The sequence below is a fragment of the Xiphophorus maculatus genome, chromosome 20, assembly GCF_002775205.1.
Source record: "Xiphophorus maculatus strain JP 163 A chromosome 20, X_maculatus-5.0-male, whole genome shotgun sequence".
Taxonomy (NCBI): domain Eukaryota; kingdom Metazoa; phylum Chordata; class Actinopteri; order Cyprinodontiformes; family Poeciliidae; genus Xiphophorus; species Xiphophorus maculatus.
In genome coordinates this window covers 21,663,307-21,687,698 of record NC_036462.1, presented here as the reverse complement: position 1 = coordinate 21,687,698, position 24,392 = coordinate 21,663,307, and the positions used below count along the sequence as shown (strand labels likewise).

Here is a 24,392-nt window from a genome sequence, read left to right as displayed (position 1 = left end):
GAGAGAGAGAGAGAGAAAAACAGATTTGCATAAAGCAGGGAGAGGAACAAAACGATGCCGCTCGTGTTGGAGGAAGCCTCCTAGTTTGAACACAGCCTCGGGATAAAGTGAGAGAAACCCGGCTCTCCTCGGTAGCTAGCTTCCCTGTCTTTGTGTTTTTGAATGGTGGGCAGTTTTTCCTGCCTGAGCGGATTGTCAAGGAGAAGTTTCAGCTGGAGAATCGGTGAGTTTTTTTTTTTTTTACGCTAGCTCTTCTGAAAAGTTTAAGACGGTATTAGGGAATCTCGGTGCTTTCAGTCAGTTAAACTACTTTACCAGCACCTCTGTGTATTAACCTGGATCGGTTTTGTTTGGAAAATGTTTTATCCCGGATCTCGACTCCTTGGTGCCAAAGTCTACAGCTGGAGATGTTTGCTACAGAGCACGTAGCCAGGCTGCCTCCATGGCTGCAATAAAAACGTTTCTCTTTTCAAGCACATAATTCAACTTATCCTTCAGGCATTGAGGACAAAGACATGATGAGACAAGCTAATAAAGACCGTATTCATACGCACTGAACCAGGCGTTCATACCAAAGTCCCACAGAAATGTGCCTTAGTAAGTCTTGGCTTAGATAAACGGGACGTGTAAGAGTCCAAAAATGACAAGAAAGCGCTCAAAATCTCATTCAAATGTGTAACTTTATTTATTATTGCTAACTTAAATACAGCCAAGTTAGTGTACTTAACCAGAAGCCGTGAGCTATAGCAGGGTTTTAAAAAGTAGGCTTTTAAAACTGCTTTAAAAAAAGTTTCTGTTAAGACGTCCATGCAATTTCAAGTTCTTTACATAAGATGTCACAGAATAACAGCAAACCCCCACGTAGCCGCGCACTGCCAGTCAGCTGGCTAAAATTCTGGTATTTTCATAACAATAAATATGTCCGGCTGCAAAAAATATAAACACTGATGTCTTGGAAAATGCTCAAGGTTGCAACTATAAATCTATGATGACACGGACTAATACAGGCTGTAATGCTAAGCACTGAAACAGGTGTTTATCGCACAGGTAGAGGCATATATTAGAACAGTTTGTGGTGTCAAGACATACCAGTGTATTATAAGCCTGGCAGGCCACCAGGCTGTACTTGTGCCCTCACCAGGCTAAGCATTGCTTATTTATTTAAGTCTTTTTACAATGTTTGCATTTTTAAAGATTTTATAGTTGGTGTTCAGGTATTTCTCTACCAATCTTTAATAGTACATAATTATCATATGATATTTTCATATCTCTTGTCAACTTTAAACATTTTTACACTCAAAAACACAAAGGCCTGCTGGATGAATGACTGCCCTAGCGCCCAACCACAGAGCTTAGCAAGTTTTCTGGGGAAAACTTTGTATACTAAGGCTTTTAAAAGTTGCTTTCTTAAAACTTTTAGTAGGGTTTAAGGATGTTTCAATGAGATGTCAGTGAAAATACCAGAGACTTGAGTTTTCTACAATTAATTAAAGGTAAGCTTTTTACCTTTAATTTTACCTTTCACTTTTGAGGTTCAAACTTCAAAAGCTTGCTATGCCCTTACAGTGACTATAAGCCCTTTCAACGAGAGTCACAACTAGGCACCATCCTAAATCTACTGCTGCACACTGCCTGTCAGATGGCTAAATGAAGGCTGCTACTTTTCATTTTCTTGCTTAAAGATTAGTTCCTGTCTTTTGAACAAAAATATGTGTGTTTTTTGCTGAGAACAACACAAACAGTGACAACTTGGAAGCTACAGGAGTTCCCTCATTATCCTGACTAAGGCAAAGCATTTGAGGACTAAGACGTGATGACCCAGAGTAATAAAGGCTGTATTCATAAGCACCGAACCAGGCGTTCATATCAGGGTTTCACAGAACTATATGCTAATTAGTACCGGCTTGTTATGCAGAGCATGTGAGAGTTTGACGATTAATTACATTTTTCTCTGAAGTCAGAGCTCGGATCTGAAACTGACATCACCCATGGCGAGCTGGTTCAGGTTTCCAGCTGAAAACAATGGATTTCTCTTAATTTCATGTGGTTAAACAGTAAAAGTACATGCTCACAAATCAATATTTTACAGCATTACTTGCGCCACTTGTTCAATGAGAAGCAAACAGAAGTGCTAATGCAAAGTGTATACTAACAGCTTTCCCTCCATTATCTATGCACAGTGATAATGTTGGGTTCTAAATTCAGGGCTGCTTGAGGAGCTTTGAGTTTTCTAGACAGAAAATCGACTTCAGGTGGGGTACTAACTGTATTTTGGACTTGAAATACTCAAAAACAAAGAGGACATGCCACAAGGGTACAAGACGAAGCTTTTACTAAAGACTAATTTGAGTTAATTTTATTAAATTAAACTTTAACATAATCTACTTCTTTTTCTTTAATCTGCGTTCACTGATGATGCTAATGTGCATCAGCTTTAGGTGTGTGTTGCTTTCTGTGAAATGCTGTGAAAATGCTGAAGTTAGCATCTGATTGAATCGTCTATTCCCCTCCACCACTTGTTGCTGTTCACTGCTGGTTAGATACTCGAATTAAAGCTAATCGGCTGATATATGTGTTTTCTTGCTTACAAGAACTACAAAACCCACTGTTCTGAAAAAATATATATATATATTTCTGGTTGTAAAAAACATGAACAGCTATGATTTGGACACTAAAGGAGGGAAAGAAAGCCATTCTTCTAAAAGTACAAGCTAGCTTTGTATAGAAGCCATAAAGCCGTGAAATCTTTGCTCGGGGGTATCATCCTGAGAGAATCTTATCCAGGCCATGCCTAGTAGGAGATATCTTCCACCCTCCTTTGTGAAACATTTATAATGTCTACTTATGAGCCCTGTTGCTCCCAGAAAGCCCTGCCCTTTGGTTTTACTGTGTGATCAAGCTTGGGATTGCCTTTTGGTTTGGGACTCTGATGACAACCTTCAGGCCCTCTCTTTACTAGGGTGCTTACAGTCTGTACTTACAGCCACTCGGTGCAGAGCAGAGCTCCTCTAACAGCCTGCACCAGATGGTTTAATCCCTGTGAAAACCCAAAGAGGAAACTCTTCCTAGCTCTGGGGGGAAAATAAGGGTAGGCAGGAAAAGAGGCACAGAGAGCCAGAGGCTGATCAAAGTTGGACTGCTTTTGACTCTGTCCTTATTGTTTCGATTATGATTCCACCCTATCTGTAGTATGGAGTGGCTGTAGCAGAGGTAGTCTATCTGGGAGAGCTGAAATGCAGAACAACACAAGTTTGTATTAGAGATGGACGAGTCTGGTGACTCCTTCCTGCAAGAAAACCCTCATTGTCCAAATAGTAGCCACAATGAAAGTGGTTGCAGTAACTCTGAAACATCCTACTATGGACTACTTATGGCGCTTTAAACATAGCTCAGATGACAGGGTGCCTGGCTGACTAGGAAAATAAAAGCCATGGATGACATTCTAGGTTTGTGAGATTGCTGTAGGAGGTTCAGTGACTGCAGAGTGGAATTTAACAAAGAGAGCTAAACGGCTGAGCTAAATGACAGAGCTGCTGCTGACATATATGGCCACTACTCTGGAGGTCTGAAACACAGCTCTGTTTTTATCTGACTCTTCATTTTAAATCATTTGTATCTTTGTATGTAAAACATTGAGCTGTTGGGATCTTGTACAATAACCCCGTCTACATGGAAGAAAGTAAAAAACATAAGTCTAGATAAGTGTATTTCAGCAAAAAATACACACATGCTATAGCCAAAATGTTTTACCTTTAATTTCTCTATACTTTAGCAACAGTCTCTTAGTATTTACACATAAATTGAGTACAAAAATACATGATACAGTCTGATTGATTTTATTTAAACAGAAATGCAACAATCCTTTTGCAATTTCTTGTTTAGGAAAACAAGAAATTAGGATCTTATTCTTGTTCTTGAATATTACTTTTACAATATTTACGGTTATCAGTATGAACATGTCCTCACAACTCTTCCTGAGCTTTACCATGTGTGTCACTAACATCTACATCAGTTTTTGCTGTCATGCTCTTTACTTTTGTAATTAATCAGAGTATCTGTAGTCAGCCGACTGCTTAACAAACATACTGCTTGTAGATTGCCAATGGTTGTTGCCTTTAAAAGGTGGAGCTCACGCAATGGACGGGAATTTTTCCAATCTGTCTGATTTGTCTTTCTTGCAAGAGTGGGGAATGTAGTTCAGCCAGCTGGTCGGCAGTGACAAGTAGGGAAGGGGAAAGAACTGACATGACAGCCAGGATCCTGCTGGTTATTTCCTTATGTATCTTATCAGATGGACTTTAACCATGTGCTGGAAAATTGTAAAAAAAAAAATTTGAACATCAGTATACCTTCACGCGAGAACACGCCGACGTATAGCGTATGTGCTGAGGAAAAAACAATCTCAATCAGATAGCGATTATCTGACTGAAAGTCATCTTTTCCACTTTAAAAGTTGACACGAAAGATGGCTTGTTGGGAGGAATGCTTAAAGAGTTTACTCAAGACTTTTCCAAAGTACTCGATAATATCTGAATAATAAAATTTCTCTGTCATTGTTTTACTAGCATCTCACTCTGGGGCATTTCTGCATAATTTGTGGTTACTTTCAGGTTTCGTCGTCCAACTTGTTCAACAACAGCTCACACTATCGTACTCCAGGCCTCTCAGTCAGGCTCTCACTAACATATGGACGTCGCCTGCTGAATGCTCCTCTGCACCACAGACCTTAATAGAGAATTATGGAACGACCCCTCCTTACCCCACACGCTGCACACTCCACCCATAACATTTGAATTACAGCTCTGACTTAGTGCAACTCAATCTGCAGATGGAAATGACCATGTTAATGAGCATATGCTGCGTATGACACATAAACATGCGTCATGCGACAACATGCTTTTGTCCCTCTGCAGATTTAACAGGAGTGAAGAAACTGAAGCTTAGTTTTTATCCAGAGTGGACATAACTAAGTACACAAAGGTAGAAGGCAACTAATTAGAGAGCGTGTTTAACAGATGTTTGGAAATCCGAAAAGTAAAATTTTCCTCTTAACGTGACAATATGTGGAAATGTTAGAATTTTAAGAAATCCTAAATCCACACTGATATGAATATTTTGCATAATTATATTTTTCTGACATGTCTGCAACTTCCAGGTACAATATTTTAGAAGATGCATACATGGTTTGTGGACTGGATATACAGAGTTTTCCATATAGCCTCCTTCTTGCCTGCCAACCGTTGTGTTTCTGTACTAGAAACCACAGCTGCAGAAACATGGTGTTTAAGGGGTTTTCCACCCATGTTTCATTTGTCTCTGGCTCTTTTAACTTCAAAAATAAACTCAACAGGTTGAGTGACTGATAGGAAAATGTAAATAAAACTGTGCCAGACAGTGTTTCATTTACTTTACCTTTGTGTTGGGAGACTCAAGTGAGGAACACGTGGGAAATCACAATAAAGATCATTGTGGTAATATCAAATATCAAGATTTCTTTATACTATCTAGTTTACACTATATTTCCACTGATTACGGTTCTGATAAATGAAACATGAGAGATGACAATCTCTGATCAAACTAAAAGAGAACCTTAATGCTCTTCTGGTAAACGTTATTGTCACATAGCCAACTTTTCTTTCAGCAGACCAGCTACCATCTTATTTGCAGACCCAGTCCCTGTTTAAGGCATAAAATATTAATAAAAATATAATTTTTAAATAAATTATGATGTCATTAATCACCATGTAGTGAAGCATATATGTCAGCATCCTTTTGACTAGAATCCGAGAGAGCATATAGATGCAAATCTCATTTGAAAATATATAAATCAGGAGTATTTTTAGCAGAGGCTTCACATGTTATCAAAGATGTTTGTCCCTATTAAGTAGGTATCAAAAATGTGTCCAATTGGCTGCTAGTTTTGTAGAGTGGAAAAAGCGTGGAACATTCCTCAGAGCTGGAGACACATCCGAGACGATTCATCGGGTGTCAGATATTGGTACATAAAGTTTCCCCAGAATGAGATTACCGTTTTTCACTATATTTAACTCAAGTGGTTTAAAAGCAGAGCCATACTTGGACTAAGCCAACATTCGCTGTGCTTCTCTAGTTTCAGTGTGGTATTAAGTTCAGGAGTGCGTTTAGTTCTTCAGGAGGCAGAAAGTGTGAATAAGCCAATAAATGAGGAGTTTTTATAAGTTTATTATTGGACATGAATTATTTTTGACACGTGTAAGTGATGATTAACTGCAATGGGCTCAAAAACAGAGTTTGAGTTCAGCGAAAGCATATTAGAAATGAGTGGTAAAAGTAAAAGTCAGCTGACTGTATTTATTTAGTCAAGCTGTTTGAACAGACGTAAATCTTAGTAACTGCTGTGCGCAAAATCCCGTCTCAGTTGCAGCCATGCACATTACACACTTGCAACACAATGGTTTCGCTTATAGATCAGCCTGCAGGGCAGATTAAAAGCTTATTTTTATTGTGTCATTACGCCGCTCGCTTTTCTCCTCGAGTCTCAGATAAAAGTGTTTATTTAACCGGCTACACTTTCACCTGGTTCTCTTTTGTGAGTTTTGCTTTCCGTACGTGATAACCAAACTCGTTCTGTTCTGTTTCTGCTCCTTGTCACAAACACAGGATTAGGTTCCTGCTGAAACATGATGTTCCACTTCCTCTTTTGGTCGTGCACTTCCTGCCGTGGAGGGACAGGAAGCTCGGTATTTGATGTCTCGCTCAAAATGGTTTAGAGCAAATGCTATTGTGATGAGGAGCTGTGATGAAGACAACACATTGTTGCATCATTTTGTATTCCCTCTGAGACCTTTCGGCTTCGCACCCGTAGTTACGGTTGTCAAGACCTGGCCGGTCCCTCAGCTGGTTGCTGTGTTCGGCTCCTAAGGTGCCATGATTTACAGCCACAAGTGTGTGTGTGTGTGAGATCCTGGGTGGATCTTTAAAGCCACCACGTCGGACAGCGATCCGTGACGCGGCAGGTTTTCCGGCCTCTCAGCTGGTCTTGGCTGTCATTTAAGTGGAGGAATTGCAGAATCCCCCCCCTGGCTGTGACCACACAAGACCAAGCCCTGATCAAACACACCCAAATTAGCAATGTGGAGAACTTGGAAGTCAGCTTTGCGTCTTCCCCAGCAGCTGAGCGCTGTAACCTGCTCCGCTCACAATTTTACCAGAGGGTATCTCAGGCCAGCAAAAAGTATCTTCTTACAGTCCCTCTGCAGCCTGCCTTGTTTTTTCCACACAGTGAAAAAAAGGAGTGGCGACTTAATTATTTGTAAGCGTTTAATATTTACTTACATTTAACATGCAAGTGTTCAAGCCAGTCATTTGACATTACAGCTAGAAAATGTTGTTTTTATCTATTCTTCTGGTAAGTTTGTTTTGCCTGAGTCCACTTTCACTTTTGGGACCGGAAAATAGCGACGAGCAACTTTTCATTGTTATTTCTGATTGCAGTGAAAAATTGTTAAAATCTTTACCATAAAACATTTCTATAAAATGTAAAAAAAGAAAAGAAAAGTGCTGTGTTTAGAGTCAGTTCTGAAATGATTTTGTTGAAGCAAAACTAAGATCCAGTTATTTTTCCAGACAGTTTTGATAAGCAGGTTCTGATGTAATTTTCTGATCACACTGCAGTAAGACACCGTATGTGTTTCTTCATAGAAACTGTTCATCTCAGCTTATAAACGCTCTCTCAATCAGTAATTTTTTATTTGCTTTGCACAACTTTTGTCCTGCATTTCTGTTATCTTGTCTGTATGTAAGCTCTAATAATAGCATTAGAAGATATTAAAGGCCTGACAGTGTTTATAAACAACATTGCACACAGCATTAGATAGATTAGGCTGAATAGCTGTATTATAAAGCAGCTACATCTGGTTTACCAACTTTATTAGATGTCTGTAATCAGTAGGAAGCTAACAGAGAAAATGGTATTTTGTCATTCTTATGCATTCATGACTTTTTATTCTGACTTTTTTGACTTTAATTAAGAAGATTAAAAGTCATACTAACAGGTTTGAAAGAAGATGCTCAAGCAGTAACACAAGAACCAGGTTTTTGGTTGTGGAACCGGTTTTCTCCTTTGGAAATCTACATAAATCAAATGGAAAACGCAGACAGCAAATGTCATGGGCTATAAACCTCAGCTGCAAAACACTTCTCAATTTGTACTCAGAAGTAGTCATTTCTCAATTTCAAGTCTAAACAAGTCTTATAGATTCCTTGAAGTTGGAATCCTGACTCGGAAAACCAAAAGTACAAACAGCCCAGAGTTCGATGGTGCTCCATGTTAACAGGTTGAAATGTGCATTAACAAACTTGAGGCTCTGTTTATCTGCACCTCTGACAGTTTGTTTCACGTTAAAATAATGTTTTAGTCAGCATTAGCAGTGTGAAGTAGTACACTCCCATGTCTCTGTCTCAAGTTACCTCCCTTCATCACAGTGGTGTCTTATGTCAAGGCAGGCTTGGAAGTCAATGCTGCAGGGGGAGAATAGAGCCATTATGGGGCAAAACAAAGACTCTGAGGCCCATGCTGTGACCTCTAGTGGCACTGAGAGGAAACCATGCAGACTCAAAAAGGAGAGCACATAAAGATGCCAGGGAGAAGCAGGGATACTGCTACAACCCGAGTTGTTTGCTTTTTGTATATATGGCGACTATACAAATTCAATGAACTGGTGAATGGCAGCAGTGGGGGGTCCAAAAAAGAAGCAGGACTATCTAACTAAACTTTCGTGAGGCCCCGCAAAAATCACACAAACCCCTGAGGATGAATAATGGAGCCTGAGCCTCGAGAGAATATTCAGTGAAAGTTAGCTAGTTTTCTCCAAGATCTGTAATAGAAAATAAATAAAAACCTTGGTTATAATTTGTATATTTTTACTGAAAACACATTTTATACTCCAAGCAGGGAAAGGACAAAAAGCCCGTTGTGCATCATCCAGTGGGCTTGTAATCTTTATTTTGTACAATGCTGTACCTTTTAAAAAGGAATCATATTTAATTGCAGTTTGTGGATATTTTACTGATGGAAGAAGCAAATATTACCTTTTATATCTGTTACGTGCAACGTGAAAGGAAACAACGGATTACAGTTTAAATCTGTGTTTTGCCTGAGAAATCAAGCTGTTGTCAGGAAAAAAAGGTTTTTTTGTTGTTGAGCTAATTACTGTTAGCAATTTAAGCTAAAACATGTTCACCCCCAGTGATTCACCTGGTTTATGAGTGTTGTTTTTGGCTGTTGGGAAGGAGGGGTTCATATTTTGTTTCAACCTGTCATTCACATCCAAACTTTTGTAACTTTCTGCATGCAGTAAAAGCAGCAATATAGAAGCAAATTAGATGTTTTCACAAGCAAAGCAACACTTACAAGCTGGTTTAACGGGAGTAGTTAGAGGTGTATGTCATACTCCAGTCACACTATTTTGTATCAGCATTTCGACTGTGTTTGAAGACATGATGCAATAGGACAATAAGACTTTTGAAGCATCTAACACACAAAAATAGATCACCCCAAAAACTGAATTAATGTACTGTAGCTGTGGTTCAAATATGACATATGTGACCCAAAAAAGACATCACTACAATCTCACGCTAAGCTATGCAGATGCTTTACTCATCTCTGGATGCTAGATGCTTGAAACCAAAATTAAAACTTATATTTTCGTCTACTGTGTGCCATCACAGAAAAATAACGTATCTGGCGGTGGCACATCAGAACACTGTGTTCCACAGCATTGTTTTCAGTAAACACACTCTATTGGTAAAAAGGAGTGTGTGAAAAATGAGACCCAACTTCTAAGACACTGCAGGATGTGATATTCCTCAAGATCTTCTTCGTTTCCCAACATATAGACCCACATAACATTTGTTTTAAAATGTACATGGCTAAAAACAGTTCAGTTGGTTCTTCTTCTGTCTGTTATTTATAAATATCATATTCTATCTACAGCGGCATCTAATGTTTAAAATGAGAAGTGTAATGAGTGTGGTGTGCCTGAAGCAAAGGTAAACTTTAAAGGGATCATCTATCTTAAAAGTCAGAATAGTCTCGAGGGAAGTGCTTACAGGTCCAGTCTGGCAGTGTTCCACTAATCTAACAACTTTTTGCATCTGCACAACATGGTAACTTTTACCATGGTGCATTCACTGATGGGGAAAAAGTGTAGAATTTTGAGTTTCTGATCGGTCAGGGACCATCAAGTTGAAAACTGGTGAATCTCCAATTAGCTCTTGAAATGCAACAGGTTTGTGGGAGTTCGTTAGTATCTAGTATGTTTGAATCTGTAAAAACATTTAGTAGTAAATGGGATTGAGGCTTAGTACGTTTGTATGTTGTATAGATTTAGCTATGTTTGATCTAAGGTTTTAAGTCTCGCGTGACACACAGGTGTGGTCTGTTTCTATTCATCATCAGAAGACAGGTGGGCCGAGGTTTATTCAAATGTAAACCAATCAGGTTTTCCATACCAGATGTCACGTTAAGTTGGATAAAAGCCAGCTAGGTGAAAAGGTACTAAACTAACATCTACTCACGAAAGGAATGTATTTCACACTAGTCAACTTTTTATTTCCTTTCAGTTACATTTCAGTTTTACACAAATCATGTTCAAGTTTAAACTTGCAGGAACGTATTTCTCCTCTTAAACACGAAGAGTCAGATCTCGGTACCGACCAAACAAGAAGGAAACAAAAGTTGTTGTTTTGAACTCTAATCAGATTCGGGGTTGCAGAGTCTCTACTTGCAACCATGAATTCACATCTGTTACAAATTTGGAGTTTATTTTCAATTTTCTGAAATGTACATGACACACACCCTCCAGTTGTCACAAAGACGCTCTTCTTGCTTTGAGGCAACAGTCCAAACCTTCTTCCTGCCAGAAAACTATTTGTTTCCTCACTGATAAATCTCCTTAATTTGCATCGTTTTGTTTTTCTCATATTAAAACTGTTTGGACAACGATGCATGCCATTTTAAATACATTGTATTTTCTATTTTGGTATTATAGGGAAAAGTTAAATTCATATGATCTATTCCTTTTTATGAATTACTGTAAAAGATAAATATCTCAAGAGAATAGGTGTAGAGAAACTGTGACTGAAGAAGAGAGGAAAACTTTCCGCTGGTCTAATTTTTTCCTACTAAAGTCATTCCTGGGCAGGACACTCACATTACACAGCCTCATGTCTGCAAACATGTCAAAACAATAGTGGCTCATTTTTGCTTTAAAAAACAAACAAACATATTTCTCCTCTTAAAAACGTTGAGGTAAGGAAGAACATGGTAGTAGGTATGACAATAAAGAAGGAAGCAGGGCGTTATATTTGCTCAAAAGACAGAACTGCCTGTTCCTGAGTGTTTGTCTGAAGTAGACAACGGGAATAAGTTGTAATCTGATCTCAGCTGCGGTGAGCTCATACAGCAGTCCTGCCAGCAGCCTCGCAGAGAAGAAGCAGTCCACCCATACGCCTTCAGCCCTCTGCGGCTCCCCGAAGACCTGACGGCTTAAATGTCATATAATTTTTCAAGACAAATAGAGGGTGGACGGCTTCTGAAACAGAAATCCTAAGAAGAAACGGAAAAGTTCTAGAAAACGTTTTAAAGTGGGAGAGAAATATGAATATTGTGCATGTGCTCGTTCAAGTTTTAACCCAACAAGGGGCGATGTGTTTTAAGTTGACGACACAGTTTCATTTTTTTTTAAATCTGAATAACCGATTGAAAACAGAGGAAAAACAAAACGACAGAGATGGAAACGGGGTGGAGACATTTTTCACTGAAAAGCCAATGTTACAGATCATTTGCTACTTCATTAAATCAATCTAAGAACTCTTAGTTCACGACTCGAGCACTTCACAGGAAACTGCAGAGTCAGCAGATGCTGCAGAGTCAGCAGAAACTGCAGAGTCAGCAGATGGACTTCAGTGGTTATGATGGCAACTGTACCTACAGACCAGTTTGGAAAACGTCCTGATAGACTAGAAGAACCAGTACCCTCCCTTTGCCTATTAAGCAGCTTGTGAATGCTGAATGCGTTACTTTACAAGCATAAACTTCAGCGCTTTTTATTGGGATTATGTGATATAGACCAGTAGACTGATAGGTTTTACTGTCGTTTTAATTTGTATTTTTAAAAAATCTAAAACGTGCTGCAAACTCAGGTGAAACTAAATTTAGTTTTCTTTCCTTTAATTAAAAACACAGTACTTATCCCTGAAGACAGTATCCCCACAATGAGACATGGTAGTGGTAGAATCATGCTGTGGGGATGTTTGTCTTGAAGATCAAACCTCCTTGGAGTTAATGGAAAGATGAATGGTGGCAAATACAGGACCAATCTTGAAACAAAGGAAGAAACACAAAACCCTTCAGGGATTCACCTTAACAGCCTCTATACAGACACAATTATGATGGACTAAAGGTGTAAGAAAGTTCATGTTCAGAGTCAATTTTTATGTTTTTCTAACAAAGAGTTTGCAAAAATCTCAGCTTTTGGATTAATAAAACTGGTTGAAAATTTTCCCAAAACACCTTCAGCTATAACTGCAGCTGGTTCCATGAGGAAATGTACTGTATGAGAGGGAGGAATGCTAATGCACACAATGCTTAAAATCTTTCCCCCTCCACCTCAGTTATCTGATACTTTATGTGGTGATTTTAGGTTTGCCCTAATATTTTTCTCTTCTCCTACAGTCACTAATCCTGTACAGATGGACCTTAGATAACAGCAGCTGCGGGTCTGCCTTAATCTTGGAAGTTCAGCCGACCTCGAGGCGTCCATCATCCAACCAAAATGGCTGATCCCACTGGGCTGAGCCCCGAGGTCGGGGGGGCAGGTGTGGCCGAGGTCAACGCCTGTAGTTTGGAAATTGAGCGAAAATATGACATCATCCCTACCATCATCTGCTCCATGTGTTGCCTTTTTGGCATCATCTACTGTTTCTTTGGTGAGGACCTCTTTTCCTCACGGACACCAAAATTTTATTTATTTTTTCACAGTTCATGGAGTATTTAAAGTTATATCTTTGGATTACTGTTGGTTGTTCTGTTCATTTCCTGTTTTTTGTGTGTTTCCTGCTTTAGGTTACCGCTGTTTCAAGGCCGTCATGTTCCTGTCCGGTCTCATGTTCGGCTCGGTCATCATCTTCCTGCTGTGCCACAAGGAGCACATTCTGGACACTCAGCTGAGCGTGGAGGCCAGCGCAGGCATCGGCCTCGGCATCGGCCTGCTATGCGGCCTGGTCACCATGCTGGTGCGAAGCGTCGGCCTCTTCATGACCGGCCTGCTGCTGGGACTCCTGCTGGCTCTGGCCGGCCTGCTGGTCACTCACCAGTTCTACACGCCGACCACGCTCTGGGTGCCTCTGGGCACGCTGCTGGGCACCGGCATGCTGTTTGCTGTGCTGACGCTGCAGTGGCAGAAGGCCTTCACCATGCTCTCCACGGCCGTGTTCGGAGCTGCTATCATGACCGTGTGCGCCGATTACTTTGTGGAGATGCTGGCTCTTGCCAATCACGTATATGACTGCTTGCGCCTCACGCCCGGGCCGGCGCTGTGCTGGTACAGCTGGGTCATTCTGGGCATCTGGCCCGCCCTCAGCCTCATAGGAGTACTGATCCAGTGGAAGATGACGGGTGACAGCTTCTCACACACTGAGGGTAAGGAAAACATACGGTTTGGCTTAGGAAATTTAACATTATCACAACTGTTCTGTTTTAACTTTACATGGTACATTTATGTGCTTCCCCTATCCACTTTGTTGCTATATTTACCAATTTTTCAGACTCCTCTTGTATATATTTTTTTTAATCAATCGGTGATAAGTTTAGCGATTGTTTTTCTGGGTAGTTATAGATTTTATGGCGACAACGCCTTCGCTTCCTCACCACTGCAGTCAGTCTGATAGTCGGCCATTCGACAGCATACCTTCACCAATAGTCAGAGCAGAGGAGAGCCATTCCACTCCGTGTCCACATTGCACATAAATCACATTTGCAAAGCTGAGGCATTGATCGCCACGGCAACGCTCATTATCCGAACTCCTCGCTGTCCACTGAGCGGCGCCGTGTGTCTGAGTTAGATGGTTTTATACCCGACAAAGCTGTACCGAGCTGTACCGCTACAACCAGCGAGACAGTTTTAGGTCAAATATCGCAGAACTAAAAAATGAACATGAAAATGTCAACATTTGCAAAGAAACATAAGATAGGACTCTAAATAACCTATTTAGTAGTTTTATGAACAAAAATAGCTGATTTGGGTTTAGTTACACTTTAAGTGTTCATCTTCTGACTGAAGAAGAAACATTTAATTTGTAGATAGTTGAATCCAGTAAACCGAGAGCTGAAAGTCAAGTTTTAGAGAAGTGAAGGATTTTTAGATCACACTGTTTTTGGGACAGTTGAACACTTGAGTTTGTCTACAATGTTACTAGATAGATTTACAATAAAAAAAAGAAAATTTGTCATGTTCTTTCATGAAACACTTTAAAGTTACATTTTTCACACTTGACAAATTGCAGACATTTTTTCAGTTGCCACTTTTTAGATGTTGCTCAAAACCTCAAACAGAAATATTTTGATGACACAAACTCACAAGCTCTCTTCGCACTAGAAACCCTGAGATTAAAACTTATTTAATATCCAAGTAAAGAATGAGAATTTTATCACATGACTTATTGTCTTAACAAGATATTGAAGGATCTCTAAAGAATAAGCTAATTTCAGGCCAGAGCAAAAATCTCTTGTCAGAAATTTGAATTATTCCTTCAAAATGCTGCCTGTTCGCTTAAAGTCAGACAGTTTGCTGAAAGTATTCATGATCGATGTTTTGGTCAGCGTTTCACAGACATGATCAGTTTCCAAAGGCCGGTTTCAAATTGCCCTTTCTCTTGCAGTTGTCATCAGCCGGAGACAGAAGCGGGTTCAGCTGATGCGGATTCGAGAGAAGGACGCCAAGAAGCGACAGCAGGCAGGTGGGCAGGAAGGCACATACCGCCGTAAAGCCACCCCAGTGAAACGCTACGCTGGGGATCTACTGGCACCGGTCAGTGTCTCCCAACAAGGCGTGTGCTGTAGTGACTTCTTTTCTATTCTTATTTATTTAAATACGAGCAAACGTCTTTCTGAGTGGGTAACGTTTTCTACCTTACTTCCCCTCCATAACTCGTGTCTCTCTGTGTTTGCCGTTCGTCTTCTCAGAGCTACCTGCAAAGTCTGCGAGATCGGCAGATGGGAACAGGTACTTCCCTTAGCAGCCTCGGCACCACCAACCCGACCATGGTCGACATGGACTGCGAGACCGGATCCATGGTTCCCCTCACAGCCACGACTCCAGTCGTCAGGGTCTGACCAACGCAGAGCAAAAAGGCAGGACTTCCTGATTCCTGGTGGGAGGTATCTTCATCAGGAGATTCCTTTGGTTAGGGGGTCTTCCTCACGCAGAGCAGCTCATGCCAACTGCTCTAGCGTCTCTAATTGCTGTGAAGTAGATCTGGTAGCGAGGATGTGTTTTTTTTTTTTTTGTTTGTTTTGCGGTGAGTCCTGTGTGTCAAACAGAATGCCACTGAGGGATAACAAGCATCGAACTCTGTTTTGATGGTGTTAAAACCACTATGACCACTGTGTTTCTCAGAGAAACAGTATCCAGTCGATACTAACAGAATAAGGTCTCCCATTTCCACTTATTGTGTATTTGATACACAGCAACAACTGGAAGCCTCAGAAACAGACGTATCTCTGCATTTAGTGTACTGTACTTCAGAAGTTAGCCATTACCATGAAGAGTTTTAGTATTACACGTCTTACATGCTAGTTGGGTGGTTGTAGGATTTGATGAAGTAATGCGTTTGATTTTATGTACTTCTTTTATTTTTAGAGATGCACCAATCTTTTGTTTTTCTGCTGATTTTCAAAACGTCTTTGAGGTCTGAGCAGATTAGTGTTTTAGTTTCTGTAAAACATGTGCTGCAGGTTCCTCAGTAGACGTTCTAGTGTTGAATTTAATATAAAATGAACGGCAAAAACATCCCCATTTATTCATCACAGCACTTCCCCTAATATTTATCTGAACTATTCTGAACTCCCTAACCTTTATCTGAGGTTCAGTGAAAAACACATCAAGGTACCTGCTGTTGGTTTTGTTTAACTTACAGCATTAAAATGTAAATATGTTCAGTTCTTTTCCACTTAACTTACAAAAAAATATATACATTTCTCAGCAAAATGTGGTGAATTAAGGGTGATATTTACCATCCAGAAAAGAGATTCTACTGGAAAATATTATCCTTTCACGGTGGTATTTCTTTATCCATTTATTAAATTGTAAAAAAATCCAAAATGCCTCAGTATTTGAGCTGATCAAGAAAAATTGACTTGATTGTGATCTTTAGATGATTTTTTAGACATTTAAATCATATTTAGAAATTATACAAAAAGTTGGTATGATAAAAAAAAAATTTGTTGGAAATATTGGACCTTTCCTACGTTCGCATTCTCTTTTTTGAATTTGGTTTAACATTTTACTGAAATACTAGAAAACACTGATCCACAAAGTTTTGAGAAGATTAAATCACATTTACACATCAGAATGTAAATAATGTTCTGTTTCATCTTTATCTGTGCCAGTGTATTAGCAATAAATTACTACATAAACAGTGTTTTTAATCCAACAAGGGTTATTCACTGAAAAATGCATGTGGTGAATAAATGGCTTGATTGTTCAGAATTACTGATCAGAGCTCAGTGAGGGAAAATTAGCTCATTTCCGATTCCTGGCCAATTGATTGGTGCATCTCTATTTGTTTTCTGTGTGGTTAAATGGTGAGATGTGATGTGAGTTCATGGCGTCTGACAATGTAAAGTAAATCTGCAGAGAAACTGTTTTTCAATGTTCTCTGCTGGAGCCTCCAGGATCTGTTTTAGATCTACCGTAGATCTGTTTGTTTTTGTTTTTTTTTTACTTCATAGCTTTGGTCAGAACACAGTATGCTAATGTTTTATAAACGTAATTTATGTGATAATCTAGTACCTGGTAGTGTTTAAAAAAAGGACAAAACTGCATGTTTGAGGGGTTTTTTGTTGCCCTTTTTTTTTTGTAGGTTGTGTTTAAAGATTTAACGTTTTGTTTGTTGTTTTTCAAAAACAGCACACTTGTTGCCTGAATGTGTAAATACTTGTTAATAGTTTTCACAGATTTTAATAAAAAAAACAGTTTTAACTCAAAATTTGGCTCGACTGTGCAGCACTGTTTGTCTCCTCTGGTTCTCAGCAACTCCAGCAGCATTACTCACTGGATTTTTCATCCACAATAAAGAGGTCATGGGGAGGATTTCCCACCCTCTGATTGGTTGGCGTTGCCATGGCGCCTCCAAATTTTTTTCTTCTCTTTTTTTGTGCAGATAGCACAATGCAGGACAGACCGTTCTTTCATCACTATGAACGTAGCATAGTTATCTGATTTTTATGTAATTATGAACAGCTTCTTCTGCTGACAGAGCAAAACGTTTGCATTGTTGACAATGTCTTTTTAGTTTATAAAATCTCACATTTTCTCTTTAAAAAAAAAACTGATACAGAACATGCACAACATGCAAGAAAAAAAGCCATAATGTAACATCTTAACAAAAGTGTTGCAACACATAATCCAACACATATGTGGAAGAAAAAAGAAAAACAGATGGCCTTGATTTCTCTCCAAAATTATACTGAAGCTTACATAATTCATCAGCCTGTGGAGACTTTCTACTCCCCACAAATCAGCCTGAAGGGGCTCAACAGTAATAAAATCCAGTGAAGTTAAGTCAGTCAGTTTCTCACAATTTTTTTTTTACCAATTCACAATTAATCACTGATGTTGAGGTTCATTAGTCAATGCCCTCGGGATTGGAGTCAGAATCCCGTCGTCTGGTTGCTGCTGCCCCCTGGTGGTGGGTCGCTAGCATCCCATCCATCGCTTCGCCTTGCTCTGCGGGTACCAGCTGTCCACTTTCAGCTGCTCGTTCACTCTCCAGTAGTTGTCGCCCTTGAAGAAAAAGATCTTTCCGTTGTTCCAGGTGAAGGCTGCGTCCGGAGAGGACGGCAACCCGCTAACGAGCTTGCTCAGCGGCTTAGGGTAGAAAGAAAAATTGGGTTTCACCTCATCAAACTGCCAGTGGTCCGATCCCTGCATAGATAAGGAGCAAAGAGTTGAGATTAAAAAAATATAACTGCCAGTTGAGATTGTTAAACATGAAGGCAGGTGCATCTCAATAAATATCTTCTGGGTTATTTCAGAATTATAGCTTTCAGCTAATGAAGTTCTCAAATACAGTTTCTCATAAAAATACCTACAAAATCAAGGGGAAGACTGTTGACTTGACTCAGTCACTGACTCCATTCAAAAGGAGAGTTATTTACAAAGAGCTGGAGAAATTGACTGTTCGGGGAGTGTTTTACCCGGGCTTAATAATGGAAAGTTTAGTGGAACAAAAAAATGTGGCGAAGCAAATGTCAGACAAGCAACAGGTATCCTGTAGAGGACTATGAGCAAAATCCATTCAAAGGAATTTGCGTAGCGGCGTTTTTATTACAAATGTGCATAAATCTTAGTCACTACTCTGCTAATGTCAAAAAACACAATTTTGCAATTGCAGTGTTTTCATTAAATAAGAAATTAAATCAAAATTACACATAAACAATTTATTTTTTAATGAGTTTTAATAATAACTCAATAAAAATAATGGTAGCCACATATGTCAAGAGTGACATGAGATTATATAAAAAATTCTGCCATAATTCAATGATTTTACAGAAGGATTATGGATTCAACATGTTGGAATGACAGACAACTTTTTTATGAACTGTGCGATGCTGTGAGAGAAAACTACTTCCTGCTGTCTTCTTCGTCCTTTTCACCGGTGGTAACGTCCGGCTGTTGATCACGTCACCGGAGTGATGTGAAAAAATGTTTCCATTGCAGTTTTACTAAATACACAAATTTTGATACGGCCGAAAAAACTACTTCATCTTAGCACCCCCCCCCCCCCCCCTCACACACACACACAAAACATTTTTTAAAAAAAAACAGAGATTCTTTTTTGTTTTTAATTGGCATGTTTCCATTAAGTTAATTTATTTTCGTAATTTAAATTAGCTCAACTCTGTGATTAAGGGAAATGCAGCTAGTTAAGCTAGTTTAACGACTAACTAGTTAACCTAGTCCTCAATCAGATACAACTTCAGGAGTTTTACCTGGGCTGAGGTAGGCACTGATAAGCACAACTAACAAAGAACTTAATGCTTTATTGCAGAGTATTGATGGATTTTTATTTGCTGTAAGCAATAATTAACAAAAATCAACATAAATAAGCACTTAAAAACTTTGTCCTGTGACCTTTTTCTTTAAAAATGACTAAAACATTTTTAAAGTATTCATTTACTGAGATGCTGCTTTGCTTTATGCCTACCTTTATGAAAACAAGCTTCTGGTTAATCTGCAGGTATAAGGCTGCGTCGACGTTAGGCGGGACGCGTTTGACCTGTTTGGGGTAGCCGTAGTCAAGCATGAACCTCGTGTACCTCCACACTTTACTGCCTGTGACCAGAAAGAGTCCAGACGTTTAATGTTTAGAAGCAGCAGCTGCAGAGCAGAAGAAATCCAACAGAGGCTCAGCGCCATGAAGCAGAAATGGTTGTACCTTTAAAAAAGTACGTCTTGTTGGTTCTCTGTGAGTGGACAGCAGCGTTCAGGCTTCCCGGGAGTTCCCACCACAGTCTGTTGATCCTTATTGGACTGTTGTGGCCCATATCAGAGATAGTCCACACATAGTCCCCACTAAAGGCGAAGGTTTTGTCCCACGGTCCTGAATAGACAGATTTTGATATTATTCTAGAATCTATTAAACATTTATGTATAAATCAATTAACAATCTCTTTCGATCTAGTCAACAGTGTTTGTTTTGTAAATTTCATTTATGCATATACTGTACTTTGAAAATCAAAGGAAAATTTAGTATAGTTCTGGTTATTTTCTCTTTTAAATGGTCAGAATGCCTGCAGCAAGGTGTCGGATAACAAACCCAACATGATGGCGTCCAGGTCCGCAGTGCAGGGGTCCGGTATGGAGCTGCTCTCCACCGGGCTGCCCAGGGTCGGTGTACTGGACGTTATGGTGCTGATGGGTTTGCCTGCAACACAAATTAAAGTTTGAGGAATCATAAATATTTCCCTTTTTTGACATCTTGGAACATAAAAGTAAATGATTTGCTCTCTTGAGTTGGGATACGTTTCGCTGCACATTTAAATGCTTACTGTCGATTTTCCGTTAAGCTTGTGAGCAAAATAATTTTGTTATCTATGTTCAGAGACGGGGAGTACTGGTTGCCTTTACTTGAGTAACAGTTTTGGGGGGAAAACATAATAATATTTGCACTTTTACTTGAGTGTTAATCAGTCTACTCTTCCTCATTGATTTCACATTTAAAGAAACAGACTTCAAAGAATGGAAACATTAGATTCTTAGATTCCTGCAATGTATGAATTCAAGTTTATGCAAATCTGAGCATAATTATTCAACATTTTCTACATGTCACCTTTTCCATCATTATTATTTGTTTAGTTTGTGTCCATAAACATGGCTACTTTAATCAAAAGGTTAGATAAAATGGATTTTCTCAAACATGCATGAAAGAATCCAGGTATGTTTTTGATGTGTGAATAACATGATGACATCATGTAAAGCTCAAAGAAGTCAACTTTACATAATTCTGCCTTCCTAGAAGAGTTTAAACTCTGTGGATTAAGAATGGGATGGCACTCAAGTTTATAAAAAGGAATAATATCAAGGTTGATTCACTTTGTCAGGATCATAATAATTATCATGAACCATCACAGGAACTTTTCTTACTGCACTTACCGTAAAGTGTCTGAATGCCGTTAACATCGTCTGAATGCAGCCTGAAGTTGATGCGATAACCGGCATAAACTGGTGCCATCAGAGCGCTCCTGAACTGGGAGTGACCCAGTCCCAGAGCGTGTCCTATTTCATGGGCAGCCACGATACGCAGGTTAGTGCCGTAGTATGATGCCTCCGTCCAGAACTCGTCTTCATCAAAATGGACGATCCCAGATTCTGGTGACTCAGCATGAGCCAGCACGTGACCTGCAATCCACACACACACACACAGCAGGATTACACTCCTGCTAAATGGCTTGTGTGGGGAACAGCGAGTGCATTTGGAAAGGGAACAAACCCCGGCCGTCAAACGGGACTGGGCAGAAGCCATCTTTCTTATGAAAAGAGATCTTGATGTCTGCTCTGCCAAAGTCGATCTCTGTGAACGTCAGATCAGCCGCATCGCTCCAGTACTTAAAGGCAGAGCGGAGGGCCTTCCTGACCTCCGACCTCACCATGTCAGGTGTGTAGTTGTGGATGCGGTAGGTGAGTCTCTTCCTCCTCCAACGACCTGAGAAAGACAAGAATCCTTTACTGTGAGTCGCCTTTAAAACCACATTTAAAGGAAGTCAAACCTTGTCATGTTTTGCAGCGACACATTTCCAAACCTCACAGTATTTCATTAGGATTTTGTGTGACTCAAGCGCAAAAGTAGTGCACAGTTTAGTAGGAGAAGGAAATGATACATAGTTTTCATATGTTTACATAGTGAAACCTAAAAAGTGTGTGATGCATTTGGATCCAGGCCTTTTGAGTCATCACTCTTGAAATTACATCTGCAGAACATTTGTGTTATGTCTCCACCAGCTTTGCACATCTGGAACTGAAATCTCTGCCTGTTCTTTCAAGTCAGAGTGGAGTGAATCTCAAAAAGATTTAGATCTGGACTTTGACTGGACCATTTTAGCACCTCTCTGACATATCTGACTGTCTGTAACACGTTTTCTTGTCCTGTGTTGAACTCCACAAACTCTGCTTCACTGTCTGATGACGAAAACAATCCCCATATCAAGACCTGCCACGAGAAAGCTAATTTGGCTTTAAATAGGTTTGGAAAAGTCTAGAATTATTATTATTTATTATTTTACTATTAGAAATTGGTCTTAAGAAATGTTCCTGTTTATGGTCCCCCCCAATAATGAGATGGGATTTACACCCTTGTGATATTTCTACCTTTCACACAGACGGCTGGTTGCTAGAAAAGCTACTGAAGTTTTCAGGCTAAAACGAAACATTTATGTCTAAATTTTCTGACTCACCCATCACTTTGTACTTGTGTAACTTCTTGTTGAACGGATCCTCCAAGCCGCAGCGGGGCTGCCTCATCACTCCAAGCGTGGCTTCATCTAACTCTCCAGTAGGGGGCAGCTCATTCACCCCCTGGAAGACTCTGACCAGACAATCTAAGACAATTAAACATCTGCAAACTGATGCTTGATTGACACATTTATTGTTTGGAAATGCCTGTTTGCGACAGCAGGCACCTTTAAGTTTAGTCTAAGTTTGCTTGATTAAAAGAAAACAACAATAAAGTCACCTCAGTGCTTCAATGACCTCCTCCAGGTAAGAAGGGTCCTGTGGGTCAGCTGGGTCATTTAAGTAGCCGTACTGCTTTAAATACGCCTGTACGCAGAACAAAAAGATACACTCATTTCACAAGAAGTAGTTTCTACACTTGGAAGATGAAGGTAAGTAAGTGTGATGAAGCTGACTTTACCTCTGCTTCGTTTAGCTCTGTCCACTCCACCTCACACAGTGCAGCTCTGAGGCTGAGCAGCAGCAGCAGCAGCAGCAGCGGCTGCAGCAGCAGGAGTCCTGATCCGTCCATCATCAGGTTCTCATCCACAGGTCCGGTCCCCGCGGATCCACAGCTGGCGCTTTATGGAGTGAGAAGTGTTCAGCAGAGGCTCACAGCAGACTCTTTGTGTTCCCAGGCGCTGCAGCAGTTTTAACTCAGCCGGGCATGAGTCAGCCCCGCGGCTGCGATGATCCACCTCCGAGGAATGAGAATTACAAAGAGCGGCCAGCTGACCTCAGCCAACATGTGTGCAGTTAAACTGTACAGATGTTCAGAGAGCTTCTCCTCGCTCCACAGTTGACCCAGTTTGAGTTTGAGCTCCGTTTAGAGGGGAGTTCTTCCCGAATACAGCTAAACAAGCAACGTAATCTCCAGGATGACAGGGTTTGTGTTTATTCCCTGTTGTCCTGGATATGCTGTGTATCTCAGATAATGATGGGCCTAAAACACAGGGTGAGACTCACCTTGTGTCTCCCACGTTCCTGTTTCAGCCCAAACACATGCATGTTTTTATCTGGGATAAAGCATTACTTCTATTGTTGACAAAGAACAGTGTTCTTGCTTTTTTATATAGATTTGTGACGTACTTGCACCATGCGTAAACACAACTTTACAATAAAAGTATTTGGTATAATTAGGGTCGGATTCATCTACATTTAGAAATGCAGCTAAAAAAGTACAAAGTGTACCAGGATTTGCTCCCACGGGGGTCAAAACTTACATTTTTCACAACATTTGAATTGAATTGCATCTGTATTTGTTTTTTACTTCTGGAGCTTTTGTACATATTAACATGTTACAAACACAAACATCAACGTATGTAAGCAGATATGCCAACACAAAGCAATGCACAATTGTTAAAAGAACTGAATACGATTGATGGTTTTCAACATTTTTCTCCAATTAAAAAACTAACTATTTTCTGCATCAATATTCAGCATGTCTAACATGTTTTCTTACAAGATTCCCTGTATTTTTCCTAAAAAGTCTAAGCAGCTTCTCTGTCCCTGTTGAAGAATAGCCTCTAAACAGCATGATACTGCCACCACCATGTGTCGCCCAGATGTTCAGATGGATGTGCAGGGTAAGTTTTCCTCTGCATAATCTTTTGCTTATAGGTCAAAAAGTTAACTTTTGTTCTTGTTTAGCACTTTTCCACATGTTTTCTGTGTCTCCTAAAACTTTACACAGGTATATTGAATAACTGTGGTAGGAGTTTAAGTTATCCTCCATTTTCAGATGAAAGATTGAACAGTTCTCCGAAAGATGTCTAACGCTTGGGATATTGGGAAAGTAGTTCCCAATTGTTTAAGGGTATCAAAGTAAAGAGAGCTGAATACAAATGGATGCCAGTGAAATTTTGAAAACAATGTATATTTCTCATTTTACTTCATAATGTTATGCATCTGGATGTTGAGTCTTTTTGGCATTGTCCATTTTAAAGTTACCAGCCAGAATTTTCTGTACAATAAATCCAAATAGCTTTAGATGTTTTCCCTAAATGGTAAAGTTTTAAGGCTGTTTTGCTATTTAATTTGTAAATCGTTGTTTACTTTTCCAGACCATCACCAAGAGATGACTTGTTTTCTTTACAGCAGCAGCAAAACATATTTGAGCTGAACGACTGGGCGACAATAAAA

The 24,392-nt window shown here is 39.8% G+C and overlaps 2 protein-coding genes across 3 annotated transcripts; one reads left to right on the top strand and one right to left on the bottom strand.

The window, feature by feature from the left end:
- On the top strand, window positions 1–16,200 carry LOC102232881 (transmembrane protein 198-like). Of its 2 annotated transcripts, none has more exons than XM_005804246.2 (5): window positions 1–223; window positions 12,716–12,969; window positions 13,106–13,681; window positions 14,920–15,068; window positions 15,224–16,200. In XM_005804246.2, exons 2-5 carry the CDS (start codon window positions 12,816–12,818, stop codon window positions 15,371–15,373), a joined length of 1,029 nt encoding a protein of 342 aa, XP_005804303.1. In that variant the 5' UTR covers window positions 1–223; window positions 12,716–12,815; the 3' UTR covers window positions 15,374–16,200. The 2 variants fall into 2 exon arrangements, with proteins under 2 accessions (XP_005804303.1, XP_005804304.1); XM_005804247.2 differs by having other exon boundaries at window positions 14,920–14,997; window positions 15,224–15,370.
- mmp19 (matrix metallopeptidase 19) lies at window positions 15,500–22,946 on the bottom strand. Its single transcript, XM_014470711.2, has 9 exons — window positions 22,672–22,946; window positions 22,492–22,577; window positions 22,214–22,344; window positions 21,253–21,465; window positions 20,916–21,161; window positions 20,080–20,187; window positions 19,699–19,863; window positions 19,468–19,595; window positions 15,500–18,185 (listed from the first exon to the last, which is right to left on the bottom strand). The coding sequence occupies exons 1-9, from the start codon at window positions 22,783–22,785 to the stop codon at window positions 17,958–17,960; spliced, it is 1,419 nt and encodes a 472-aa protein (XP_014326197.2). The 5' UTR covers window positions 22,786–22,946; the 3' UTR covers window positions 15,500–17,957.
- Window positions 22,947–24,392: the final 1,446 nt, after the last annotated feature.

What these genes read in the sequence shown, in the direction of transcription:
- mmp19 (XM_014470711.2), bottom strand. Translation starts at nt 22,785, where the DNA reads ATGATGGACGGATCAGGACTCCTGCTGCTGCAGCCGCTGCTGCTGCTG. An exon ending in ACACAAGTACAAAGTGATGG is followed by an intron (nt 21,466 to 22,213) that starts GTGAGTCAGAAA and finishes TGTCTTTCTCAG; the next exon opens with GTCGTTGGAGGAGGAAGAGA. An exon ending in CGGCATTCAGACACTTTACG is followed by an intron (nt 20,188 to 20,915) that starts GTAAGTGCAGTA and finishes TTTGTGTTGCAG; the next exon opens with GCAAACCCATCAGCACCATA.
- LOC102232881 (XM_005804246.2), top strand. Translation starts at nt 12,816, where the DNA reads ATGGCTGATCCCACTGGGCTGAGCCCCGAGGTCGGGGGGGCAGGTGTG. An exon ending in CAGCTTCTCACACACTGAGG is followed by an intron (nt 13,682 to 14,919) that starts GTAAGGAAAACA and finishes TTTCTCTTGCAG; the next exon opens with TTGTCATCAGCCGGAGACAG. An exon ending in CTGGGGATCTACTGGCACCG is followed by an intron (nt 15,069 to 15,223) that starts GTCAGTGTCTCC and finishes TCGTCTTCTCAG; the next exon opens with AGCTACCTGCAAAGTCTGCG.